The sequence below is a fragment of the Ranitomeya imitator genome, chromosome 6 (genome assembly GCF_032444005.1).
Source record: "Ranitomeya imitator isolate aRanImi1 chromosome 6, aRanImi1.pri, whole genome shotgun sequence".
Lineage (NCBI taxonomy): Eukaryota > Metazoa > Chordata > Amphibia > Anura > Dendrobatidae > Ranitomeya > Ranitomeya imitator.
In genome coordinates this window covers 44,270,311-44,297,841 of record NC_091287.1, presented here as the reverse complement: position 1 = coordinate 44,297,841, position 27,531 = coordinate 44,270,311, and the positions used below count along the sequence as shown (strand labels likewise).

The 27,531-nt window shown below is 42.8% G+C and overlaps 1 protein-coding gene across 8 annotated transcripts in view; it reads right to left on the bottom strand.

Moving 5' to 3' along the window:
• KIAA1217 (KIAA1217 ortholog) overlaps positions 1-27,531 on the bottom strand; it is a 514,478-nt gene that overhangs the window by 396,083 nt on the left and 90,864 nt on the right. For 6 of the 8 annotated variants that reach the window (XM_069729573.1, XM_069729574.1, XM_069729562.1 and 3 more), the window contains exon 2: positions 2,463-2,740. In XM_069729573.1, the coding sequence (XP_069585674.1) occupies positions 2,463-2,740 (278 nt within the window). Of the gene's footprint in view, positions 1-2,462; positions 2,741-15,155; positions 15,396-27,531 lie in introns of those variants that run through there. The other 2 variants (XM_069729575.1, XM_069729565.1) reach the window with 2 other exon arrangements.

The window sequence follows — 27,531 nt, the reverse complement described above, 5'->3', positions numbered from 1 at the left end:
CATCCTGATCTAAATGATGGGTACTGCTGCCTGTAAGCAGCAACAAATATTGCACAACGGCTGTAAAACATCACCAAAACCCACACATGTAGTCCATGGTGATTTACTCTGCCGTGCCACCGCAAGGACTAGACTACATTTTTGTTGTAATTTCCTCCTCTTTTCAGCATAAAATTTTGCTGAATTTGTCGTCAATGCTTATACACACAGTCCCTCGAGTAAGCTTTGTCCACTTTTCCAAAAATTGGCTGCTACTGGCGTAAAAATGACGGGGGCCACAAATTTGCTTTTGCGCAATAATAATAATCTTTATTTTTATATAGCGCTAACATATTACGCAGCGCTTTACAGTTTGCACACATTTTCATTGCTGTCCCCGTTGGGGCTCACAATCTAAATTCCCTATCAGTATGTCTTTGGAATGTGGGAGGAAACCGGAGTACCCAGAGGAAACCCACGCAAACACAGAGAGAACATACAAACTCTTTGCAGATGTTGTCCTTAGTGGGGCTTGAACCCAGGACTCCAGCGCTGCAAGGCTGCTGTGCTATCCACTGCGCCACCGTGCTGCGCAATGAGTTGTGCCTTTATTTTGCAACATTTCAAGTAGTTTAATGGCAGAAAACTGGCAAAATAGGGGACAAAGAGTGCAGTACCTCCTTACTGACCCTGTAACAAACACTTTCCACAATGCTTGTAAGATATGAAAAGGTATGTGTCATGGTTAGGACATGGTTAATGTCCTGTTCTCTCAGGGTTAATGTTGTTGGCCTCTCTTTCAAGATGGGAGGAGTATTTATACTCACTCCTAGCTGGGTTTCTCTGTCAGCTATAGGTTCTGCTTTAGTCTGTGTGCTTGACCTCTGGAGTGTGTGCCCTGTTTGCATTGTGTTTCTCTTGCTCTCCGGGCATTACTCTGTTTGTTCTTCTATATAATACTGAACTCTGGCTTTGCTTCTGACTATCCCCTGTCTCTCCCTTATGGTACCTCGTGATCTCCTGGCTCCGATCTTTGCTTGTTTGATAACTCTCTACATAGTGTTTATCCCTTCTCTCTTCCCCGGCATCTGGCTCTGCCTCCTGATCTCCTCCCACTCTGTCACATGTCTATGGTCCTGTTGGTTACCAGGTTAGTAATCCGGTGTTTAGCTCAGCTCCTTTGCTGCTGTGTGCAGCTCTCCCCGCAGCATCAATACCCGGGAGCCGTAACAGTATGAGAGAAAGGAATTGTAACTAGTGATGAACGAACATGCTTGGATAAAGAGTTATCGGAGCATGCTCACGTGCTAACCGAGTGTCTTCGGCATGCTCACATATTATGTTCGAGTCTGCATGTCTCGTGGCTGTTCGACAGTCGCAACGCATGCAGGGATTTTCTAACAAACAGGCGATCCCTGCATGTCTTGATGCTGTCGAACAGCCATGAGAAATGCAGCTGCGGGGATTCGAACATATTTTATGAGCACGCTGAAGACACTCGGTTACCACCCGAGGATGCTTGCATAACACCTCCTCTGATCACGTTTGCTCCCCACTAGCTATAACATCATTTGGGGACTCCCCCTCCGATAACCAAATCAAGCAGCAAGAAATCAACTCAAAATTACTACTACGAAGTTTGGTAGATTTTGACATTTTTCTCGATCAGAATCATTTTGGCACAAAGTCGCAGAGGCTTCCTAAATAGAAGAGGCATTGATGATGCTAGGACCTAGTAATAGCATCTGATTTTCAGGGCTCTCGTTTGGTGGCCATGGACTATCGACGTAGCCACTGGACCATGATCTCGAGAATCATTTTGCTCAACTGCAGTAGATAGTCGGTAGGTACAAACATCGATCTGGTCACACTTCTGCCCCGCGGTTTTTAGTGATCGGTGAGGATCTCAGGACTTACCCTTTAAATTCCAGTCAAAGTAGCTTCCATTACAAAGACATTGCACCACAGGTTAATAATCCTGCTGTCCTGAGGTCTCCATGATATTATGGTATACAGTCAGCTCCTACCTGTGCCATGCCTCTAGCTATAAGCATATTAAGTGCATATTACAATTACATAAATAGTCTGATACTTTATCCAGAAATTATAATTTAGCAAATAGTAATAAATATATAATCACTAATGAAACTGTTTTCTTGAGCGCCATTTTTCCCATCCTTGCATGATACAACTCCAGGAGCTCATCCATGCTGACTATGGCTCTCGCTTGCCACAATGACGCTCACAATGGCTGAATCATCAGAGTACTTAGTCCTTTAGATGACATGTATTTATCACTGGCAACAAGATGGATCTATGCCATCACAAAAAGCAAGAAAACATCACTGAGAAGCCTGAAGACCCAAACAGAAGACAAGACGACCTGGAGGATCACAATGAATCAAAGTCAACCAAGATCTGATCACATACAGAAAGTGTCAGCTAAGTAGCACTGGAGTCTACTGTACTGTTGGATCGCATACCTGATCTCTCAGACGTTCTTGGTGACCCATTATTGCAGTTGCATGATGAGGGTATTTGTATTTAAGGTGCTCCAAAAAGGCTTCCCTCTTCCTGTCCATGTCTGATGACTGCATTCCCAAGATTTCTTTCGAGCTACGTGGCCCACCTACTGTGTGTCTCCTGGGAATATTCCGACCGCCTTTGGATAGGTTATGACTCTTTCCATTAGACAGATTCTCCTTGGATTGGTGACATTCTGTATCATCTAATGAGCCTCCAAATGAATTTTTCGTCTGACCTGAAAAAAAAAATAAAAAAAATCACATAAAATATGTTACTATATCAACAACGGATCCGATGCAAAATCTGTAGTAGCGGCTTCAACTCATGACCAGGCGGTGGGCTGTTTCTGAAGGAAAGCATCCACGTTTTTGAAATCTTGTACAACCCCCTCACAGGGTCTTAGATGCGCACCGGAAGATTTATATTGCAGATTTAAAGGATTTGGTTGGGGATCTTATAAACGTCGCCTAAGAGCAATAAATACTGAGTAATTAAATCCCACACCATTGCGATGTTTCGTTCCAGTGGTCTACGCTAGTCTTGCAGACAATCACTAATCTCAGTGGTCATATAGTGTAGTAGACTATAGCTGCAGCGGTCACATAGTGGCAGTACTGGAAAAGTAGGGGATTTAGCAGGTGAGTGTTAGTTATTATTATATTTGAAAAACATTTTTGCATATAGACCACTTTCTCAAAATCCTGAACACCTCTTGTAAAAGGGTTTGTCCTAGGTTCTGTGTTAAAGAGGCTGTTCACTACCCTGACTCAGTTAAGAGTTTTACCATAAATGCTTAAAGGGGTTGTCCACAATTTGGACAACCCCGTCTGATTCCCCACTCTTGGCCCCGATAAAATAAAAAACCTTATACTCACCTCCCGTGCTGGCGCCATTCCAGCACTCGCGTTCCCGGAGCTCCTATGTGGTTGTGACACGTGAGCCCGGCGCCCAATCACCGTTGACATCACTGTCTCCACCTTAGCGTGAATTGGCCATGAAGAGGAAGTGAGAGAGCAGCTGTGGTCCTGACTTCCTATTCATGTTCAATTTGTACAAAGATTAGATGCCAGGCTCACTTGTCACAACCACACATGAGCCCCTGGACCGCGTGTGCTGAATGGTGCCAGCACGGGAGGTGGGGAACGGGAAGGGTTGTCTAACTACCCCTTTAAAGATAATGTCCCTAAAGATTCCCAAATAGCTTTTCTGCCAGTTTCATGGTGTTTTATTCTTTTCTGTTTCACTTCTTGTGCCCTGGTACCAACTTTGCTGTCACAGTCAACACTTCCTCTTCAGCATCCTCTGCTCCATTCTGACTACATTTCCCACTATCCCATGTGCTAGGCTGCAAGCCAGCAGTGAGCACAGGTCTGTGACTCCTCTAAAATCCCTCTCGCTCCATCTGTAGCATCACACACAACACCAGCACGATCTCCTGTACTGAACACTGGTACAGGGAATAGAAGTAATGCACAAAGCACCAGAACAGTAGCCCCAGCAATAAAGATGATTCCCCTACTCACAATCACTGACTAATGGATGGGTGGGGAAAGAGATATGAATGTGTATATACATTACCCTATAATAGAGACTGTTGGTTTTTAGCATGACGGATAAGAGATTTTTAGGAGGCCATCTGGTTGGTATAACATTGGGGTGAGTCTTGCATGGTATGATTAAGGAAAACACTTAAAAATAATGACTTCGGGTGAATATTATAGGTTTTAAAACACATAGTCACCCAAACTTCATAGTCATACATTTTACCCTAGTATACTGATATAATAGAAATGTGTAACTAAAATGTAAAAAATGATAAATCCCATGGAACAGAAAACTCTTTCTCAACCTGGACCCATAGAGCTAATTTAATGGCTACACATTCCCTAAAAATTCCCATGCACCCACATCGATAACATTTTATTTTGTACACCACACGGCCAGCAAATACATAGTTAATAGGAATGTGCTTCCCGCTGCAGAAAGACTTGGCCGGCATTGGTGCGGAATGTCAACAATAGGTTATTTCCCCATGAAATGATGTTATGTGACCTTAAAGGGAACCTGTCACCTGAATTTGGCGGGACCAGTTTTGGGTCATATGGGCGGAGTTTTCAGGTGTTTGATTCACCCTTTCCTTACCCGCTGGCTGCATGCTGGCCGCAATATTGGATTGAAGTTCATTCTCTGTCCTCCATAGTACACACCTGCGAAAGGTAATCTTGCATTGCGCAGGCGTGTACTACGGAGGACAGAGAATGAACTTCAATCCAATATTTCGGCCAGCATGCAGCCAGCGGGTAAGGAAAGGGTGAATCAAACACCTGAAAACTCCGCCCATATGACCCAAAACTGGTCCCGCCAAATTCAGGTGACAGAGTCCCTTTAAGGGAAAACATGGTGAAGTATTTATCCTGCACAGAATCGCAGCCACATTCCACATCGCTTCCAAATCACAAGTAAAGTTACTGGAACCAAAACAGAAGTAATCGAGTCCCCCAGCTCCAAATATATCCCCGGCTGGACGCCTTCCAGGAGTCTATAAAGTCACCACTAATTCTCCCTACTTCACTCTTTGTTTGCAGTGGCTTAGCCCAATGCATTACACAGAGTACACCGACTTGTAGCAGAATTGGATTTGTCATTTAAAAGCATTTATGTAATGATTTACGGAAAATAAGTCCTCTTCTGTGAAGTGGTTACATAGTCTATTCTAGCCTATTCGTAAAGAGATCTGTGTATGGAAAGCATATAACGAGTTGCCCCGTTCCCTACAAGAGTTGCAACCGAGGACCTGGGGAACGTGACTCTGTGTATTGGAAAATTATATATACCATACTATGTAAATAATTAACATGGCGCTGAGTAACGATGGAGAATAATGGCCACAGCAGCCTTTATTGATTACCATATAAATATAACAGAAAACTTAAATCACCCTTCTTTCAGAGGAGATCCTTGATGGCCAACCAGAAAACACGGGGCTGTACAAACTAAAGCACTCACCGGTCGCACCGCTCCAACTCGGGGTTGACAAACTGTCATAGTACTGCCCACATAACCTTTTCACTGTTCCTCGAAACCGTTCCAGAGGGAACTTACCACACTGATTAAGGGTCACCATCCCCCTGATGTGCCCAAAGCCCATTTATCCAAGGTCATCCCTGACCTCCTCACCTCCAGCTGCCATGACAAGACAAACATAACAAATTGAATCCCACACAACCAAATGTGGTCAATGACACCGCCAAAATTAAGGGTGGGAGGTATTGACGTTCACTGGTCTTGAAACCTTGGAAATAGTGTTGGTTGAGGGGTCCTCCTCTTCCTTATAAAGGTACCCTATACTACTCCTCCCCCCACAACTTGTACCCAATGAAACCTAATGCCCCTTGTGTGACCTGCCCTTTTACCCATGCCCCCTTTTCCCTCTCTACAAGCCTACTATCATTAACCCTTTCCTTACTTCCTAATTTCAAACTCCTGTCATGTGCGGCCTTCCACTAGCTGTGCCCACTCCAGCTCTATCTTACCCAAGGGCTCCCAGCTATATGTACGGAGGATGCACTGATGAAGAGCTAAGGCAAGACTTTCATTCAGGGCAAAGATTCATTTTCCCTGACCTACGCCTATATACCAGGTCCAGAACCTGGCGTACACACCTGGACAAATTAGATAGATACAAGAGTAGACATATTTTATTATTTATTAATCTTTGCTTGTGTAGCGCTATCCTATTCCGCAGAGCATTACAGACATCATCACTGTCCCCATTGGGGCTCACAATCTACATTCCCTATCAGTATGTCTTTGGAGTGTGGGAGGAAAGAGGAGAAACCAGAGGAAACCCACGCAAATATGGGGAGAACATAAAAACTCAATGCAGATGCTGTCCTTGGTGGGATTTGAACCCAGGACCCCAGTGCAGCAAAGCAAGAGTGCTAACCACTGAGCCACCAGACAGTACTAATCACTGAGCCACCGTGATCTGAACCAGCACTGCTGATCTCCGCCTTGCTTGTGTCCTGTGTTGCTTATTGCACAGGGTACCAAGTTCTCTTTTGAGGCAGAACGTTAGGGGTAAAGGTCCCCTGGGCATCGGACTGTTCTCATTGGATGCATCCTTATAGTTTTATAAAATTTTGTTTTCTTCTAACAGCCTGTCAGCCCTGGGACTATACCTAAAGACCTCCGGCAGGAAAGGCAGAATCTCTAACAGTGAACCACAGATTGCACTGGGGTGTATCTGAGAATTTTCTCTGCCTAATAATCCTCAGTTTTGGTTTTCTTTTCCTAACCATAATGTACTGGTATATATATATATATATATATATATATATATATATATATATATATATATATATATATATATATATATATATATATATATATATATACATATATATATATATGTATATATATATATATATATATATATATATATATATAATATGTAGGGATATTGCAATATGCCAGTACATTGTAGGTTTAAAAAAAAAAGTAAAAGTCAGAGATTTTTTCCATACAGCTACTAAACATTTATGGTACAAAAACCATTCCAATAATCACATTTTTTGCAATAAACTTTTTAATATAAATGTCACAGTAAATAACATGAAGATATTTTGTATCCTTGTAACTGCAACAACCCACACAATACAGAAAACACCAAATTTATGATGTTCTGCAAATGTCAAATAAAAATGATGCAATTTTTTTTATTTCTGCTATTAACACATAATGGAATCTAAAATAATGTCGCTCATTTACGTAGACAGACAGATAGATAGATATGGGATAGATTGACAGATAATATATAGATAGATATTAGAGAGGTAGCTACAGAGCTATTATTCAGCATAGTTATATGACATTAGGATTATTAATTAGTTGCCGCAGTGTAATTTGAGTGCAGCTTCTACATTTGCAGTTCATACTTTGGAAGCCACCATATGTTACTGCACGTTACGTGCCAATATCCTGTGCCGCCACAGTGTGTTCTCTCTGCTCTTTCTCTCCTCTTTAACACCGGTAATCGTTAACAAGCCACAGAAATGACCTCCCGGCTCATCCTCACCCCAAGCATCCTCATCACATGTTTTCCTTGTGGCAAACTGCATGAGAACTGTCTTGTACGGTAGATCTCTGGTGAATGCTAAAGAGTCACAAGGAAAGACCGCAGAATACAGCGCTAATTCTGAGAACATACCGTATATTTGTTTTTTTCTAAACACAGTAGACTTCTTGTCAGTCATTACATTGATGCTATTGTCAGTTTAAGCTGCAGATAATAACATCAAAAACTGTGAAAATCTATTTGCTATAAAGGTTTACAATATTTTGGTAATGTTATTAAGAATAACTGTTTGAAATCTAAGATACGTGGATGCAGTCCAACCAAATCACTCTAAGTAGGAGGTCATCGATGTGACTATGGGGTTATATGGTGGCACTAGAGACCAATATGGATCCCTCTATAAATACTGCTTTCAAAGTTATCCGCGTCTTCATGAAGCGGATAGAGTTAAAAAATGTGGCAGAGCAGGGAGCAATACGAGCCTCCTGATGAAGACAAAGCGAAACGCGCGTAGAGGTGGCAGGATCGGGTCCCGATAATAACATTACACCAGTAATTATCTACCTATCTCATGCACTTTAATTCACTAGTGGTGCTGCACCATTAGCACTACTAAACACCTTATATTTTTTTCATATATACACACTTGTGTCCTCACTTGAGATTACTGTCCCATATTGTTTACACTAGCAATCTGCTGGTGTTACCCAACCTCTAATTTGAGTGATATTCTGTACTTCAATATTAGATTTTGCTTTTAGGGTAATTTTCATTCATTAAGTACATACAGTATATATGAGATGCTGGATATTATGATTTACTTCTGGTTGTTATCGACTGATCATGGACTCCCATTTATTCCTGCTTTGGCAGTATGATTCTGATTACTAACTACTTTTATGTATTCTATTGAAATAAAATGTATTATTTGGTACAAGATACTCTTTTTTTCCATTTTGCTTTAATTATCCTGTAAGGGTAGTGCATGCCAAAGTGTAAACATAGCCTAAGGGTATTTGCACATGTCAAGTATTTGCTGCAGAAATTTCGTCCTCATTTCTGCACTTCTCAGAAGGAGAAAAACAGTGCGATGAATAATTGTTTGCCACGTTTTTGTTGCCTTTTTTTACAAGTGTTTTTTGCTGCAGATTTTTCCCCTCTCATTAGTATGGGTGAAATCAGCAGCAAAAACGGTGAAAGAATTAACATACTGCAGATTTAAATCTGCAAGTCAAAAATAAGCAACGTGTCTCATTTACTTTGCTGGGACTAGGAAATCCTTCAAGTTTTGTGATAAAACCGCACAGACAAAACATAACAAAAATGCAATGTGTGTACAGACCCTTAACTTGGCACAAAGGTGGCATTATTACTTTTGGAGTGTGCACTCATTTGTCGTTATTACTTTTTAAGAGGGCATTATGTCTTGAAATGGTCACTCTAGGGTCATTAATGTTTTAAGGGGCACTCAGGGGGGATATTAATGCTTTATTCTGGGGTGAAATATTTGACCTGGCAATAGAAACCCCTGTCACCCCACTTCCTACAATATGGTTCACCTATTCTGTCTATTTGGGCAGATTTATACCCCTCAGACAACAGCCTCCAAACTTCTGTCCCTTACTTCATCTTTTGGACTTACTCAGTGGTCCTCCGCAGCCACTCACACAGACGGACATACATTAGACCTGGTCTTCACCCGTGTCTGCTCTCTATCTAACTTTACCACCTCCCATCTCCCTCTATCCGACAGCCATCTGCTCACTTTCTCATCCCTGTCCTCCTCACCAGTCACCCATGTCCAGCAACATGCGCACCCCCGCAGAAACCTTGCAAACTTAGACTCCCACACGATCTCTGACTCTATCCTACCACTGACATCCATTTCCTCACTCCACGACACAGAAAGTGCCACTGCTTTCTACAATGCCACTCTCGCATCAGCTATTGACACGGTCGCCCCTCTCATTCATGGCAGAGTGAGACATATCAGTAGACAACCCTGGCACAACACCACTAAAAAGCTCCGGCAAGTGTCCAGGGTTGCAGAGCAGCATTGGAAGAAAACACATTTGCAAGACGACTTCACTGCATTCAAACAGGCAACACTCGCTTTTAAATCTGCTCTCACCTCTGCTAAACAGGCCTACTTCACAACCCTCGAATCTTCCCTATCCTACAACCCTAAACAGTTATTCAAAACCTTTAACTCCCTCCTTCGCCCCCCACTGCCCCCTCCAACCTCCCTCATCTCTGCTGAGGACTTTGCCTCACACTTTAAAAATAAGATCGACCAAACAAGGCAAGTCTTCATTGTTCAACCACCACAACCCCTTTGTATACCAGACCAATGCCCAAACCCCATAACCTCCCTATCCAACATCACGGAAGGGAGGCTTAATTGCCTCCTCTCCAAATCGCACCTCACCACCTGAGCGCTTGACCCCATCCCATCCCACCTCCTCCCCAACCTCACCACCACACTTATCCCATCCCTAACCCACCTCTTCAACCTAACACTAACTTCTGGCACCTTCTGTGCTGCTTTCAAACATGCCACAATCACGCCCATCCTTAAAAAGCCAACCAGCTATTGCCCAATATCGCTGCTCCCATTCACTTCCAAACTCCTGGAGCAGCACGTCCACGCTGAACTTTCCTCCCACTTATTATAACTTGCTCTTTGACAATCTACAATCTGGTTTCTGCCCCCATCACTCAACTGAGACAGCCCTGACCAAAATCACTAATGACCTACTTACAGCCAAAGCTAACGGACAATACTCTGTACTCCTCCTTCTAGACCTGTCCTCTGCTTTTGGCACAGTTGACCACTGCCTCCTACTACAGATCCTCTCCTCCTTTGGCATCAAATACCTCGCCCTATTTGGGATCTCCTCATACCTTTTCAATCGCACATTCAGCGTCCCCCACTCCCACACTACCTCCTCATCCCACCCTCTCTCTGTTGGAGTCCCCCAAGGCTCTGTTCTAGGACCCCTACTCTTCTCAATCTACACACTTGGCCTGGGGCAACTCATAAAGTCCCATGGATTCCAGTACCACCTTTATGCTGATGACACTCAGATCTACCTTTCTGGACCAGATGTCACCTCTCTGCTGTCCAGAATCCTGGAGTGTCTATCAGCCATATCCTCCTTCTCCTCTCGCTTTCTCAAACTCAATATGGACAAATCTAAACTTATCATCTTTCCTCCATCACATAGATCTTCCATACCTGACCTATCTATCGCAATTAACAACATCATGCTTTCCCCTGTACCGGAAGTCCGCTGCCTCAGAGTAATACTTGACTCTGCCTTGTCCTTCAAACCGCACATCCAAGCTCTCTCCACCTCCTGTCGCCTCCAGCTCAAAAATATGTCCAGAATCCGTCCTTTCCTCAACTGTCAATCTACTAAAATGCTTGTGCATGCCCTCATCATCTCCCGCCTTGACTATTGCAACATCTTTCTCTGTGGCCTCACTGCTAACACCATTGCACCTCTCCAGTCCATCCTTAACTCTGCTGCCCGACTAATTCATCTCTCTCCTCTGTACTCCTCCGCTTCCCCGCTCTGCAAATCTCTTCACTGGCTCCCATTCCCTCAGCGTATCCAGTTCAAATTACTAATACTGACCTACAAAGCCATCCATAACCTGTCTCCTCCATATATCTCTGAACTAATCTCCCGATATCTTCCCTCACGTAATCTCTGGTCCTCCCAAGACCTCCTTCTCTCTTCCACACTTATCCGCTCCTCATCCAACCGCCTCCAAGACTTCTCCCGAATATCCCCCATCCTCTGGAATTCTTTGCCCCAACACATCCGACTATCAACCACATTCGGATCCTTCAGATGGAACCTGAAAACCCATCTCTTCAGGAAAGCCTACAGCCTGCACTGACCCCGCTGGCTCCTCATCACTACCGAAGCTACCGCCTCACCAACGCCGGAGCTCCTACTACCCTCAAAACTATTGTCTCCATCCCCATAATCCTGTAGAATGTAAGCCCGCAAGGGCAGGGTCCTCGCCCCTCTATATCAGTCTGTTATTGTTAGTTTGCTTACTGTAAGTGATATCTGTAATTTGTATGTAACCCCTTCTCATCTACAGCACCATGGAATCAATGGTGCTATATAAATAAATAATAATAATAATTTACAACTGGCACAGATTGATCGAACGGTGTAAGCGCATGCAGCAGATTTAGTCTGATCACCGATCTTGTTCTGTTCTGCAGAGGGCCATGATTTGCTGAAACCTCATGTCAGATCTTGGCAAGGCGACATTGAGGAAGGGTTTTTCAAACACGTCATTATTTATATTTGTTTGCCATTTTGCTGATCTCGCCTCTATCCATAGTGAAATGAGAAAATTTGGTCCAGATACTGTTTGTTTATATGGTGGGCGATGCATGACCCAATGGGGGGGATATTGGCAGATATCCGTACAGTCAATGTTGACACGACTCGGTCTAACCTGAAAGTAAACAGCAGATTTCAGGGGTCGCTGAGCAGAAAGCCTGAGAAAGTCTATTCCTTTCTTCATCGCTGTTTGCGCTGCACTGAACCGTAAATATACAAAACACACGACTATTTACACAGCGCACGGCGGCGGCACATCAGGGTGACCTAATGGCGGCTGGAAGACATCTCCATACATGTTGGAGTTTTTGCACAAACTGTTTTTACAGAATTGATCCTGAATCATAAAAGGACATTATATAGGGATATTATGTGTGCCGGGAATGTTTATGGAACAGTTTATCCCTACACATCAATATAATCATCATCTTGCGACATGTCTTGTCTTGAAGACATTATCAGATGTTTGCAGTCACCCAAGGGATGGTGACTGCTTAGTGTAAATAAAGTTTATTGAAACAATGGCCGTAGATTTTAAGAAACTGCCAAAAGTAAAAACAGATCTGTCTTTGTTGCCCCTAGCAACCAATCGCAGAGCAGATTTTATTTCCTATATTGCTCCTTAAAAATGAAGGCTGCGCTGTGATTAGATGCTACGGGTAACAAAGAGATTTTCTTTGAGACAGTTTTCATTGTATAAATAAGGAAAAAGGGGGCTCATAGCAAATAGGGCACACATATATTGGACACCCTTTTAATGCTCCTGTAGTTCATCGCATCTAACACAGCAGGGCTTGATACCTCCCCCATTTACTTTCTGTGATCTGGGAGTTGATTATGCACAACCCTGTTAATACACTGCTCAAAAAAATAAAGAAAACACTTAAACAAAATCTAACTCCAAGTAAATCAAATTTCTGTGAAATCAAACTGTCCACTTAGGACGCAACAGTGATTGACAATCAATTTCACATGCTATGGAATAGAGAACAGATGTAAATTATTGGCAATTATCAAGACACCCTCAATAAAGGAGTCGTTCTGCAGGTGGGGACCACAGACCACATCTCAGTACCAATGCTTTCTGGCTGATGCTTTGGTCACTTGTGAATGTTGGTTGTGCTTTCACACTCGTGGTAGCATGAGACCGACTCTACAACCCACACAAGTGGCTCAGGTAGTGCAGTTCATCCAGGATGGCACATCAATGCGAGCTGTAGCAAGAAGGTTTGCTGTTTCTGCCAGCGTAGTGTTCAGAGGCTGGAGGCGCTACCAGGAGACAGGACAGTACACCAGGAGACGTGGAGAGGGCTGTAGGAAGGTAACAACCCAGCAGCAGGACCGCTACCTCCGCCTTTGTGCAAGGAGGAACAGGAGGAGCACTGCCAGAGCCCCGCAAAATGACCTCTAGCAGGCCACAAATGTGCATGTGTCTGCACCAACAGTTAGAAACCGACTCCATGAGGATGGTCTGAGTGCCCAACATCCACAGATCGGGGTTGTGCTCACAGCCCAACACCGTGCAGGATGCTTGGCATTTGCCACAGAACACCAGGATTGGCAAATTTGCCACTGGTGCACTGTGCTCTTCACAGATGAAAGCAGGTTCACACTGAGCACATATGACAGAAGTGACAGAGTCTGGAGATGCTGTGGAGAGTGATCTGCTGCCTGCAACATCCTTCAGCATGACCAGTTTGGCAGTGGGTCAGTAATAGTGTGGGGTGGCATTTCTTTGGAGGGCTGCACAGCCCTGCATGTGCTCGCCAGAGGTAGCCTGACTGCCATTAAGTACCAAGATGAGATCCTCAGACCCCTTCTGAGACCATATGCTGGTGCAGTTGGCCCTGGGTTCCTCCTAATGCAGGACAATACCAGGCCTCATGTGGCTGGAGTGTCAGCAGTTCCTGCAAGATATGAAGGCATTGAAGCTATGGACTGGCCCACCTGTTCAACAGACCTGAATCCAATTGAGCACTTCTGGGACATCATGTCTCGCTCCATCCACCAATGTCATGTTGCACCAAAGACTGTCCAGGAGTTGGCAGATGCTTTAGTTCAGGTCTGGGAGGAGATCCCTCAGGAGACCATCCCCTGCCTCATCAGGAGCATGCCAAGGTGTTGTACGGAGATCATACAGATACGTGGAGGCCACAGACAATACTGAGCATCTTTTCCTTGTCATGAGGCATTTCCACTGAAGTTGGATCAGCCTGTAATTAGATTTTCCACTTTGATTTTGAGTATCATTCCAAATCCAGACCTCCATTGGCTATTCATTTTGATTTACATTGATAACTATTATGTTTTATTGTTCTGAACACATTCCACTATGTAATGAATAAAGATTTGCAACTGGAATATTTCATTCAGAGATATCTAGGATGTGGCATTTTAATGTTCCCTTTATTTTTTTGAGCAGTGTACATAATAAAGAAAAATTGCAAATTACAGTTTGCAAATTTGGTAAAAATCTGGAGAACTGTATGAACAGCTTATAACATGAGATGAGCGAACCTAAACTTTGGGGTTTCGTACCGGACGGTTAGTGTTCGGTGCTAAACGCTGAACACAGACTTCTCCCAGAAGTCCGTTGCAATGTTCGGAGGTCCAGGTGAAGGACAGAGAGAGAATTTTCCAATTCAAAAATTCAGATCTCCATTATTTTCATTTGGTTTCAGGTTCTGGTTCAAATTCGGGCACAATTCTGTTACCCGAACCGGACTTTGGAATAAAGTTACCAGAATGCCAGAACCCGAACTTCCACAGATCCGCTCATCCCTACAACTTTGCTGCACTTATACTCTGTCATCTAGCATGTCCATGTACAACAGCACATACACACAACCCATAAGGGGCCAGCGAAGAGATCTAAGCTATGGAAACAAATTTTCAGACGTTGTAAATTGCAAAGTGTACAATTGCAGTACGGCGAAGAGTAAATGCTAATCCCACAGAGACCATAACTTCACTGTACAAGGAATATTAAGTGCTGTAATTTTCAGATCATTTGTTTTTGTACGGAGAAAAACAGAGTAAACTGATACCGCCAAATGTCTACAGTATCAAGAAACGGAATTCTCTTACTTTTAGTTGTGAATGAAGGGGTTACGTAGTATAAAGCCGCGCACAGTATAGCTATATATATGTAGTAGAGCAGTACTAAAGCTCCGACCTCCTCGAAGACTAATCCTGTTACTCACCGTTGATTTGCCTGCCACTCAGAGCCAGGAAAGGCTGAGACTTGAGGATTCTATTTTCTTCCTCCATTATCAACAGCTGAAGGCTTTTTTTTTTTTTTCAACGAAACTTTCAAAACAGGAAGAGATTACGGAAAAAACAAAAGATCATTCCAGCCGGGTTTGATCCCACTCCCGGGAATAAGGAGGTTTCTGGTAGGACTCGACTACGGTCTGCCTTGGCTGGAGCTCCTGCTGCTGGTGTAGTCAACAGGTGATGGGCTTCTCTGCCCACTACTCCGCATATAGCTCCAATGACTGCAGCGTTATGAATGGAATGACTTCACTGGAGGGCGGAATTGTACCGAATTAAAATCCTAAGAGCGACATTAGTGTTTTTGTAGCCGGGGAACATAGCTCTGAGCTCAGCATGCCTTGATTTTATATTAACATGTGCACTTTTTCTTTCTAGCTCTGTGCGCTTGACCTATTGACCCTTGACTCATCCCTTCTTGCTGAAATATTACCCACCCACACTTACGAAATATAGAGCATTATGAAACCATAGAAAGATCACACACACATATATATTTATATATATATATATATATATATATATATATATATATAGGGATTTTCAACAGGATAGGTCGGAGTGTCGGAAAAGGTGGGACCTACTGGCTACCTTTAACATGGACACCTCCAGCTTTTCCTTGCAAAGTGGGAAGATGATAAAGTGTGTCTTGTGATAGGTCTTGGATATGTGGATGTTCCATAAAAAAAAACATTTAACATATAAAACCATTATCCGTCAGTCCTTGGTGTCCAATTAGTTACTTAAAGGGGTTCTTTGCCATCAGAAATCCCCTTTGTTTATTCTTACAGTTTGTTTCAAACAAACAAAAAGCTGTGCTTTACTCACCATTCATGGGTCCAGCGCTGAGTCTCTACCGCTGCTCCTGGAGGGTGTTTTTTTTTGTCTGCAGTGGTGACAGCGCTGCAGCCAATAACTGAGCTCAGCGGCTCTGCTCATGTTGATGGCGTGAGCAGCTCAGAGCCATGATTGGCTGCAGCAATGTGGTCGTGATGTCAGAGCTGCACACAATAATAGGCACAGGGAACAGCGGCAGAGACTTAGCGCTGGACCTGGGGAGGGTGAATAAACCACACGTGTTTTTTTAAGCAAATTGCAGCCTGGGAAAAGAGGCTTCCTGAAACCGGATATCACATTTCCACACAAGACTTGAAGAGGTTTTCAAGAACTCCAACACGATGGCCTCCCCCTAGAATAGATTGTCAATGTTTGATCAGTCGGGGTCCAACCCTCATTACTCCCTAATGATCAGCTTGACCAAGGGGGTCCTAGTGTGCCTTCATTTTTGCTTTCGCTGGTTATGTCTGATAGTGCAGCACAGTCCAATTACAGTGTTCTTTTGATCAGTGGTCATGGGGATGGGAACTCCATCAACATGAATGGCCTATCCTTAAGTCCTAAAAAACCCTTTTAATTGAGTACTCTGGCTATGATAATACCTTATAATATGCCCTATAAGGCTATTTTGAGATATTTTAAAATGACACTTTTTGCTCTAGAGAACCTTAAATGTCTGTCAATATAAAAGGATGGCCAATTGATTTCAATAGAAAATGCTCTTTTTTGCACACTGTCCCCCCACTGATAACAGCTGGCAGCTGATTTCCAATGTCCCAGTAACAGCATGGATCCATATTGATTGCAGTAGTTTATCACCACATAAAACACTTAAGAATACTACAAAAGTACCATCCACTATGTCCCTTTTGCAAAAATGTCAGCTTCAATAGCAGTAATGTCACTATCTATGTAAAACCCATAAGAAAAATGTTGTAAACAAACTTTCGTGTTTGGCATAATTTATTAAAAAATGATCATTACTAAATAGGAAATGTGATGCTATACCTCTCCTGACCACACGGTGTGCTATCATTGTGGAACATGTCAATAATTAACACAAGTACAAGCCCATATTAGTAAAGCATGATAAGTGCAATGTATTCCATCACCACCTAGTGGCAGAAGTATATAGTACAGTAATTCAATTGTCGGTAATTAATCACACAAATCCTGGGAATTGCTTCTATATTATGCCACAATATGCAAAATAAATAACCAGTTCTGGATAATAATTTCAGTTTTAATGACAAGTAGATATACCTGTAAAATGTTGGATAATCCTGTACATGGTTCAATTGTATTGTGAAATAAAAATAGTCATGGAGTTTAATGTACATTTGTAACATTAGATTTGCAAATTGTTTCTTCAGAGAAGAGGACTTGAACTCTAGCGCCACCTATAGGAAGTAGCAATGCTAAAAGTCAATATTGACCCTTTAACGAGCCTAGCCACATGACTATACATTATATTGTTACGATATATTTTGCTGACACATTTATTACATTATTTTGCTCACATTTATTCTTGCACTACTGGTACACAAACTCACTCACTTCCATCCTTTATATAAATAATATTGGTCAGTGACAGACAAAGATGGAAGAGGGCCCCTGTGCAAAAACAAATACGGCCCCGCTACAGTCCAAGCGCTTATCAAAATACAGAATTGCACCTGCTTTGGAGGAGACATTTGGCCCCTTAACCTCTTGGGCCATTGTACAGATGCACAGATTGCACCAATGATACGTCCGCCCCTGGTGTTAGTGCATGCATGACGGATATGATGACTGTAAAATACATATACAGTTGAAACTAGACGTTTACATACTCTATATAAAGAGACACATCTGCATGTTTTTCTCAATCTCTGACATGAAATCAGAATAAACCTTTCTTGTTTTAGGTTAATTAGGATTGCAATAATCTATTTATATAATTGCCTTGTAATGTTTTCATTTCCTGTTCTGTCCAGATGTCACCGTATCCCAGAATTCCAAGCGGAGGAAGTTCACCGACCGCCATATTAGGACACCCAAGTGATGGGTGTCTCAATATGGAAACTGCTGGTGGTACCAACCTATTGCACGGTACCACCAGCGGAACACCGTCACACCACACACTTACGCAGCCTCTTACGTGGTACCACCAGCGGAACACCTTCGCAAACACGCCGTCGCCCGAATCAGCCAAATGATTCACTGACTGCCGCCATCTTTGTACAGAAGGAGCGCATGGGCAGTTTTAATGTGACCGCCGCTATCTGTCTGCACAAAGATGGCGGTGGTCTGATTTACTGTGTCTGCGCAAATTACGCGCAGGCGCAGTGAATCATTCGGCTGATCCCGGTGGCAGATGCGAGACGTGTCTACAGGCAGAGGATGCCGGTCACATTAATGGAGTTTTCTCACTAATGAAAGTTCATTTTAAAAATTGACTGTGTCTGACCGAGTACGGAGCATACCATATCTCCTGGGCAGGGGATGAAGCAAAAGATGATACTGACATTACAGCAGGGGATCACAGAGGATTCATTTTCTCAGGTAAAATATTTTACTGACTGATTAAAAAATATTTTACCTCACAAAATGTATCCTCTGCGATCTCCTGCTGTAATATCAGTATTGTCTTTTGCTTCCTCCCCTACCCAGGAGCTGTGGTATGTTCAGTACACGGTCAGACACAGGGGTGAGTGTGTCTGACCGTGTTCGGAGCATACCACACCTCCTGGGCAGGGGAGGAAGCAAAAGATAATACTGACATTACAGCAGGGAATCACAGTGGGTTCATTTTGTGAGGTAAAATATTTCACTGACTGTTTTTAAAAAATATTTTACCTCACAAAATGTATCCTCTGCTGTAATGTCAGTATTGTCTTATGCTTCCTCCCCTGCCCAGGAGCTGTGGTATGTTCAGTACGCGGTCAGACGCAATTTTTAACCCCTTCATGACCTTGGGATTTTCCATTTTTCCGTGTTCGTTTTTCGCTCCCCTCCATGTCTAAGTTCTCTTTTATCTAAGTGGTGAAAAAAAATTCCAAACTTTGCTAAAAATTTTTTTTAAAACAATTGCGCCATTTTCCGATACCCGTAGTGTCTCCAATTTTCATGATCTGTGGTCGGGTGAGGGCTTATTTTTTGCGTTCCATGCTGACGTTTTTATTAATACCACTTTTGTGCAGATACGTTCTTTTGATCACCCGTTATTGCATTTTAATGCAATGTCGCGGCGACCAAAAAAACGTAATTCTGGCATTTCAAATTTTTTTTTCTCGCTATGCCGTTTAGCGATCAGGTTAATGCTTTTTTTTATTGATAGATCGGGAGATTCTGAACGCGGCGATACCAAATATGTGTAGGTTTGATTTTTTTTTGTTTTTTTTTAATGGGGCGAAAGGGGGGTAATTTAAACTTTTATATATTTTTTTCACATTTTTTTTTACTTTTCTTTTCTACTTTTGCCATGCTTCAATAGCCTCCATGGGAGGCTAGAAGCAGGCACAACTGGATCCAAGGACCTCTATGGTTACAATTCAACCAAGGACCTCTATGGTTACAATGCAGAAGCATCGCTGACCCCGATCATGTGATGGGGGTCGGCGATGTGCGCATATCCGGCCGCACGGCCGGAAGCGGTAGTTAAATGCCGTTGTCTGTGCTTGACAGCGGCATTTAACTAGTTAATAGCGGCGGGTGAATCGCGATTTCACCCGCCGCTATTGCGGACACATGTCAGCTGTTCAAAACAGCTGACATGTCCCGGCTTTGATGCGGGCTCACTGCCGAAGCCCACATCAAAGCGGGGGTTCTGACCTCAGACGTATCGGACGTACTATCCCGTCCGAGGTCAGAAAGGGGTTAAAATGAACTTTTGTTCTTGGGAAAACCACTTTAAAAAGCAAATATCGCCAATATGGCTCCTCCTAAAAAGTAAACCAATGACAATGAAAGGAAAGCAGCAAAGGCACAACGTCGAAGACAACAAAGGGCAAATGAGACTCTTGAAGAGCAACAGCATCGCTGGGACAAAAAAATGCATATAAGTGTAGGTGTCCAGGACACGAGTCCCTAATGCAAAAGCCATTAGATTATCACAGGATACCATTAGGCAACAAAAGCGCCGCATGCCTGCCCCCATCGTGACATTACCACCCTCCCGATGCATTGGGCCTCCATCTAGTTATTAATATATGCCAAATGACAGAATAATGAGAGAGAGAGAGAAAATGTTTTAAGGTATTTCTATTACTGCAAAGTCAAAAGTTTACATTAAAATGTAATTAGTATTTGGTACCATTGCCCTTAAACTGAATGACTTGGGTCGAACGTTTGGGATATCCTTCCACAAACTTCTCACTATAGTTGGTCACAATTTGGGCCCATTCCTCCTGACAAAACTGGTGTAACTGATCCAGGTTTGTAGGTCGCCTTGCTCGCATCGGCCTTTTCAGCTTTGCCCGTAAATTTTCAATAGGATTGAGATCAGGGCTTTGTGATGGCCACTCCTATACACTGACTTTGTTATTCTTAAGCCACTTTGTTACCATTTTGGCATAATGCTTCCGGTCATTGTTCATTTGGAAGATCCATTTCGGTCTAAGCTTTAACTTCCTGGCTGATGTCTTGAGATGTTGCTTCAGTATTGCCACATAATCTTCTTATCTCATGATGCCATCTATTTTCTGAAGTTCCCCAGTCCCTCCTGCAGCCAAACAACCCCACAACATGATGCTGCCACCCCCGTGTTTCACAGTTAAGATGGTGTTCTTAGGCTTCCAAGCTTCTCCCTTTTTCCTCCAAACGTAATGATGGTCATTATGCCCCCAAAATTCCATTTTAGTTTCATCAGACCACAGGACATGTCTCCAAAAAATAAGGTCTTTGTTCCTGTGTGCATTCGCAAACATTTTATGTTTCTTTTGGAGTAATGACTTCTTCCTGGCAGAGTGGCCTTTCAGCCCATGTTGATACAGTAGTCTTTTCACTGTGGATATTGATACAATCTTACCAGCTTCCGCCATCATCTTTCACAAGGTCTTTTGCTTTTGTCCTTGGGTTGATTTAGGGTACCGTCACACACTGCCATTTCGATCGCTACGACGGTACGATTCGTGACGTTCCAGCGATATCGTTACGATATCGCTGTGTCTGACACGCAGCAGCAATCAGGGATCCTGCTGAGAATCGTACGTAGTAGCAGATCGTTTAGAACTTTCTTTCGTCGCTGGATCTCCCGCTGGCATCGCTAGATCGGTGTGTGTGACACCGATCTAGCGATCTAGCGATGCGATCTAGCGATGCGTTCGCTTGTAACCAGGGTAAACATCGGGTAACTAAGCGCAGGGCCGCGCTTAGTAACCCGATGTTTACCCTGGTTACAAGCGTAAAACTAAAAAAAAAACAAACAGCACATACTTACATTCTGGTGTCCGTCAGGTCCCTTGCCGTCTGCTTCCCGCACTCAGTGACTGCCGGCCGTAAAGTGAAAGCAGAGCACAGCGGTGACGTCACCGCTGTGCTGTGCTTTCACTTTCACTTTACGGACGGCAGTCACTGAGTTACTAAGTCCTCGGTCCTGCGCTTAGTAACCCGATGTTTACCCTGGTTACCCGGGGACTTCGGCATCGTTGGTCGCTGGAGAGCTATCTGTGTGACAGCTCCCCAGCGACCACACTACGATTTACCTACGATCACGGCCAGGTCATATCGCTGGTCGTGATCGTAGGTAAATCGTATAGTGTGACGGTACCCTTACACATGTCAGACCAAAGTACGTTCCATCTCTGGGACACAGAACCCGCATCCTTCCTGAGCGATATGATGGCTGGACATTCCCATCTTGTTTGTACTTGCAAATAATTGTTTGTACAGATGAACGAGGCACCTTCAGGTATCTTGAAATTGTACCCATAGATGAGCCAGACTTGTGCAAGTCCGCAATTTTATTCCTGACATCTTGGCTGATTTCTTTAGACTTTACCATGATGCTACACAAAGAAGAAGTTTGTTTCAGGTGTGCATTAAAATATATCCACAGGTGTGTCTCTAACTCAGAAGTTAGCAGAAAATCTGTCATAAGCTTCCAAACACATGAGATCATCATATGGGCAGCCCACAATTGTTTAAAGGCATAGTAATCTTAGTATATGTACATTTTTGACTTTGCAGTAAGTAATAAAAATACCTTAAAACATTCTCTCTCTCTCTCTCTCTCATTATTCTAGCACTGGGCAAACATTAATAATTATGGCAATCTAACTAACTAAAAATGGGAAAGGTTAATTCTGATTTAAATGTCAGATATTGAGAAAACATGCATATGTGTCTTTTTATATAGTGTCGGGAAACTTCTGGTTTCAACTGTAAATACTCTATCTGTCAATCCAGGACTATGTACTTAAGACATGTTCTGTTTTGTCTTTTTTAGAAGAGACTTTCTTCCAGCAGTGGTTCAGGAAAAGTTTTAATCTTTCACGAAAACCATGATTTTTTGCACGACATTGCTCCATTGCAGCATCAAAGTCTCCACTGCTCAGCTGCCAGTCTAAAGGCCTTAAAGATGAAAGAATAATGACACGACACCTTCCTCGCCTGACCTAAACACTACTGAGAACTTGTGGACCCTTCTTAAACGGGATATTTATGGTGAAGGAGAACAGTCACCTCTCTGATCAGTGTCTGGGGGCGCTGGGGTTGGTGCTGCCCAAAAAGTTGATCATCAACAGATTAGGAAACTGACAGACTCCATGGATGGAGCTTATGATTGTTACTGATAACAAGGGAAGCTTTAATACTATATGGGTCACTGATATTTTTTTGAAATGTCAAAATTATATATTTATAGAATTTGAGTTGTTTGGTTATTATTCTCACTTTAACAGATGAAATTAAACAATGGAGATGAGAACATTTATGCTTTTCATTTACTTGCCCAATAATTCTGCACACACAGATATTCTCCTAAAGCCGGGGTCACACTAGACCGTAATACGGACGAGTGCAATGCGATAAAAAAATCGCATAGCACTCGTCCCAATGTTAATCAATGGGGCAGCTCCCATCATCCGATATTTTCTCGGCCGTATTCAGGATCCGAGTGAAATCGCAGCATGCTGCGATTGTCAGCGTTTCTCGGCCGAGAATCGCCAATGAAAGTCTATGGGGGTGAGAAAAAATAGCACAGCACACGGACCATCAGTGTGACTTGCGAGAAATTCTCAGGCATTGGGCAGGTGACAGGAAAGGCTCAGCCATTATTTGCTCATTTTGCAAGTGTGTGAGAAAATCTCACCATACGGATGCCATACGGATGTCACACGGATGTCACACGGATCATTTAATGCGAGAAAATCGCATCCTCGCACTGCACACGGATCATTGTTTTGGTAACATTTGTGCGATTCTCGTCCGTCAAAAACGGACCGTTTTTTTATACGTTGTGTGTGTCCCCGGCCTAAGACTAATCTTCACTTTTACTTTCTTAAATATTCAGTGTCTTGGTTAGGACATGGTTAATGTCCTGTTCTCTCAGGGTTAATTTTACTGGCCTCCCTTTCAATCTGGGAGGTGTATTTATAATCACTCCAGACTAGGATTCACTGTCAGCTTTACTTTCTATTCTAGGCTGTGTGCCTGACTGCTGAAGTGTGCTTGCTCTCCATGCTGTACTCTGTTTGTTCTTCTGGATTTCTGACATCTGGGTTCACTTCTGACAATCCCCTGTCTCACCCCTTTGGTACCTCGTGATCTCCTGGCTCCAATCTTAGCCTGTTTAACTACTCTCTTATGTTTATCTCTTCTCTGCACCCCGGCATCTGGCTCCGCCCTCGACCACCTCCCTCTCTGTCACATGGTTCAGGTCCTGGTTGTACCTGTTAGTAACCTGGGTTTTTGCTCAGCTCCCTTGCTGCTGTGTGCAGCTCTCCCCACAGCAGTATTACCCGGGAGGCGTGACATTCAGTTTTTCAGGTTAATTAACCTTTCAAATTGACCGACAGAGCTGTAGTTGTTCAATAATAAAAGTATTCATCAACAATACAGATTGCCTAATAACTGTGCAATCATCATGAATAAGAGTACAGAATGCACGAGAAACGCATTGATGTTTTAATTTATGGATGCACGTGAAGTCATTTTAACAATACACCAAAAAAAAATAAAGATTTTTACTCCATTGAGCTGCATAAACTGACTTTTTAGCTGTTTGTTATCGTCTCTTTCAGTGACATTCCTTACTGAAATATGATGCCAGTTCTCTTTCACAAGTTCCCAACCAAAATCTGATCCCAGATCTCTTTTACACGTTCCTGACCAAAATTTGAACCCAGGTCTCTTCTATACGTTCCCGACCAAAATCTGATCACAGGCCTCTTCTACATGTTCCCGACCAAAATCCGATCCCAGGTCTCTTCTACACGTTCCAGACTGAAATCTTATCCCAGGTCTTTTCTACCCGTTCCCGACCGAAATCTGATCCCAGGTCACTTCTCCACTTTTCTGGCCGAAATCTGATCCCAGGTCACTTCTCCAAGTTTCTGGCCAAAATCTGATCCCAGGTCACTTCTCCACGTTTCTGACCGAAATCGGATCCCAGGTCTCTTCTACATGTTCCTAAAGTTGGTGCATACTGGACGTCTCACTTAGTTATGTGTACAGGTTTTCCTTCAACTCTGCGAGCCTTTCTCAGTAGATATTTTGTAAAGTAAGCATTGTGTGCATCTCCTCTAAGCAGTAAGTACAGCTTGATAAAAAAAAAACACTGCTCTACATTGGGAACATGCATCGAGAACAAGCCGACCGGCGATATTAACTTTGCTATAAATTATATTTCGGAAATAACAACAGTGCACGTGAATGGTGAATGCAGACTAAGCTAAGACTACCAATGCTTATTAACTGAGCTCTATTCAAAGGAAAACTACAGTAATTTCACATATTAATCCTTTCATTTGGGTTTCAGGAGTTGGCAGGCCTCCCAGAATAGGAAAATGTGGATACAAAGAATTTATAGAAAAGAGGTCAGGTCATGGATAACTTGATCAGGCGTCTGCTACCTGCAATCCTTCTACGATGAATGACACACTTTCCACAGACTTTAGTCTAAAATAAAGTTTTGGGCATGATATTCTACACGAGAATAATCCTGTATGAGTATTATATTGACCAGTTATTAGGTAAGAAAGTACGGGAGGGAGTTTCAGCATTAGTGGGAGAAGAAGTAGTAGACCACCAGACCAAGTCAGGAGAACGTTGATGTCTTATGCCCTCTGCTTCACAGCACACGTTCTGTGACTTTACATGGCCTCCACTTTGTGGATGAGATGTTGTGGCTTCAATTTCTCAATAATGTCGCTCACAGGCGATCGTGGAATATTTAGGAAGGTAGTAATTTCACAAACTGACTTCTTATATAGCCCATCCTACTATAGGACAATAATGAGATCTTTAGAGAGAGATATTCTTTTACAATTTTTTTAAAGGCAAGCTGCAAGAGACTGATTTTATTCACCTTTGTCAATGGGACTCATTGAAATACTTAAAATCGATATGTACGTTGTTTATGGGAGAACCCCTTTAAGGCAGGCGTATAATCTGTAATGGAAAGCAATGGGTTAAATAGTGGTAAATAGAATTGGGCTATATATCACTTATATATTATATTGCTAGATTATGGCAGCAATGGAAATTTCCAATATTGCACTATTTCACTTTTGCTACAATAGTGTCATGTACAATGTGGGAAGACTAAGTGCAACACAAAGGGAAGAAGGGGAAGGAACCCCAAACGCTAGGGAAATGGAGAGTGGAGACCCCTTGGCAGATCTAATAGCACCTTGCTTCCCCTATCTTCCCTATATTGGTTCCACACCAATCGCCGAGCAGGAACCTAAGCCCTGTATTTCCCTAGAGCTAGGCTATGAATATGGAAGGGGGGATAAGAAGGGAGACAAGCAAGGGGGAAGCAACTCATCTTGAGCAGACTCCAGAGAGATAACAACAAACATCCTCCAATAGCACCAGAGAGGAAGTAAGCCGACTGCTATAGCTCCAAGCCTTAACAAGGGGAAAATGTGAATATCACCAGCAACTCCCTGTAGACTGGGAGTCTATAAATACCCAGGTCCAGGCGTGTCAATTAGAGCCAGATGAAGGTTGCCACTGGGTCCACGAGTCAGGAGGATTAAGAGCGCTGCAATGCCAAATGCAGAGACCTTCTGCAGCCAGATGCAGAGCGACTGTCTGTAGCATCTGACACACCCGTGGCAAATAGTTCCCCACAACCTGCACTGTAAAGCCAAGTTCAGCGGATTAGTCTCAGATTTGCAACTTGCAGTGTAACAGAAGCATAAAGAGGTTTTTTCAAAACCCTCATCACATATTGCGGAAGAAAACCTGCACAAAATTGAAAGCAAGGTGTAGATTTCAAAGATGCAGATTTTCTATGCGGTTTTCACCCTATTCAAGGAGCCTTATATGTACAACAGCAAACAATACGATGCAACTAAAAGTCTACTTATACATGGTCTGTATAGATAATGGATGATGGATCTTAGGCCCATTTTGCCCGAGGAACTTTTAGAATAACCAATTTTCTTAGTAAACTTATTTCCAAAGGTGATATGGACATGAAATTCTCACCAGATGTCGGTAACAACCCACCCAATCCACACAGGCAAAGAAATCAAACCATAGATGTCCATAAATTAAGTTATATGTAATAATGAGAAATGACACAGGAAAAACGTATTATTTCACCCGCTGTGTCTGCTGCAAAAGCGTTTGCTATTTTAGAGTAATAGAGTTTCATATCTGATATTATTTAACTCTTTGTTTCATTCCTCTCCCCTATAGAGCTTAATGATAAAAATGTAGGAACAGTTAATATAACGTATTTTTACCAGAAAAGCACAGTGATGCATGCTGAGTTATTCATCGCCTTTCCAGCAATCAAGTCCTTATATATTATAGTTATGGCTGCCCCAAATAGACAGCTAAAATACTGCGGAAAATACCATACAGAAGCAGGACAGCGCAGAGTAATGAGATACAGAGTACATAGTAGAAGAAAACTAGACTTCATTAAAAAAGATAGGACAGATAATAGGACTTTTTTACTGTTACTTTCAGTCTAAAATTTTTCATGCTCTGTGCACGCTTTGTAGCCCCCACATACAAAGAAAAGTTGTCCAAACATTTCAGCTGTACAAGGCAGTACTTATGAGCAAACATGGTCGGATAAGGTGTTATCTGAGCATGCTCGGGTGCTAACCGAGTGACTGTGACGTGCCCTAAAGAAAAGAAAATATGTTCAACTTATGCAGGGATTGCCTAACAAACAGGTAATCTCTGCATGTGTTGCCTCTGTCGAACAGCTGCGAGTCATGTAGCCGCGGGAATTCGAACATATTTTTCGAGCACACTGAAGACACTTTTACCCATTTATCATCATTAGGCCATCATCTTTATTTT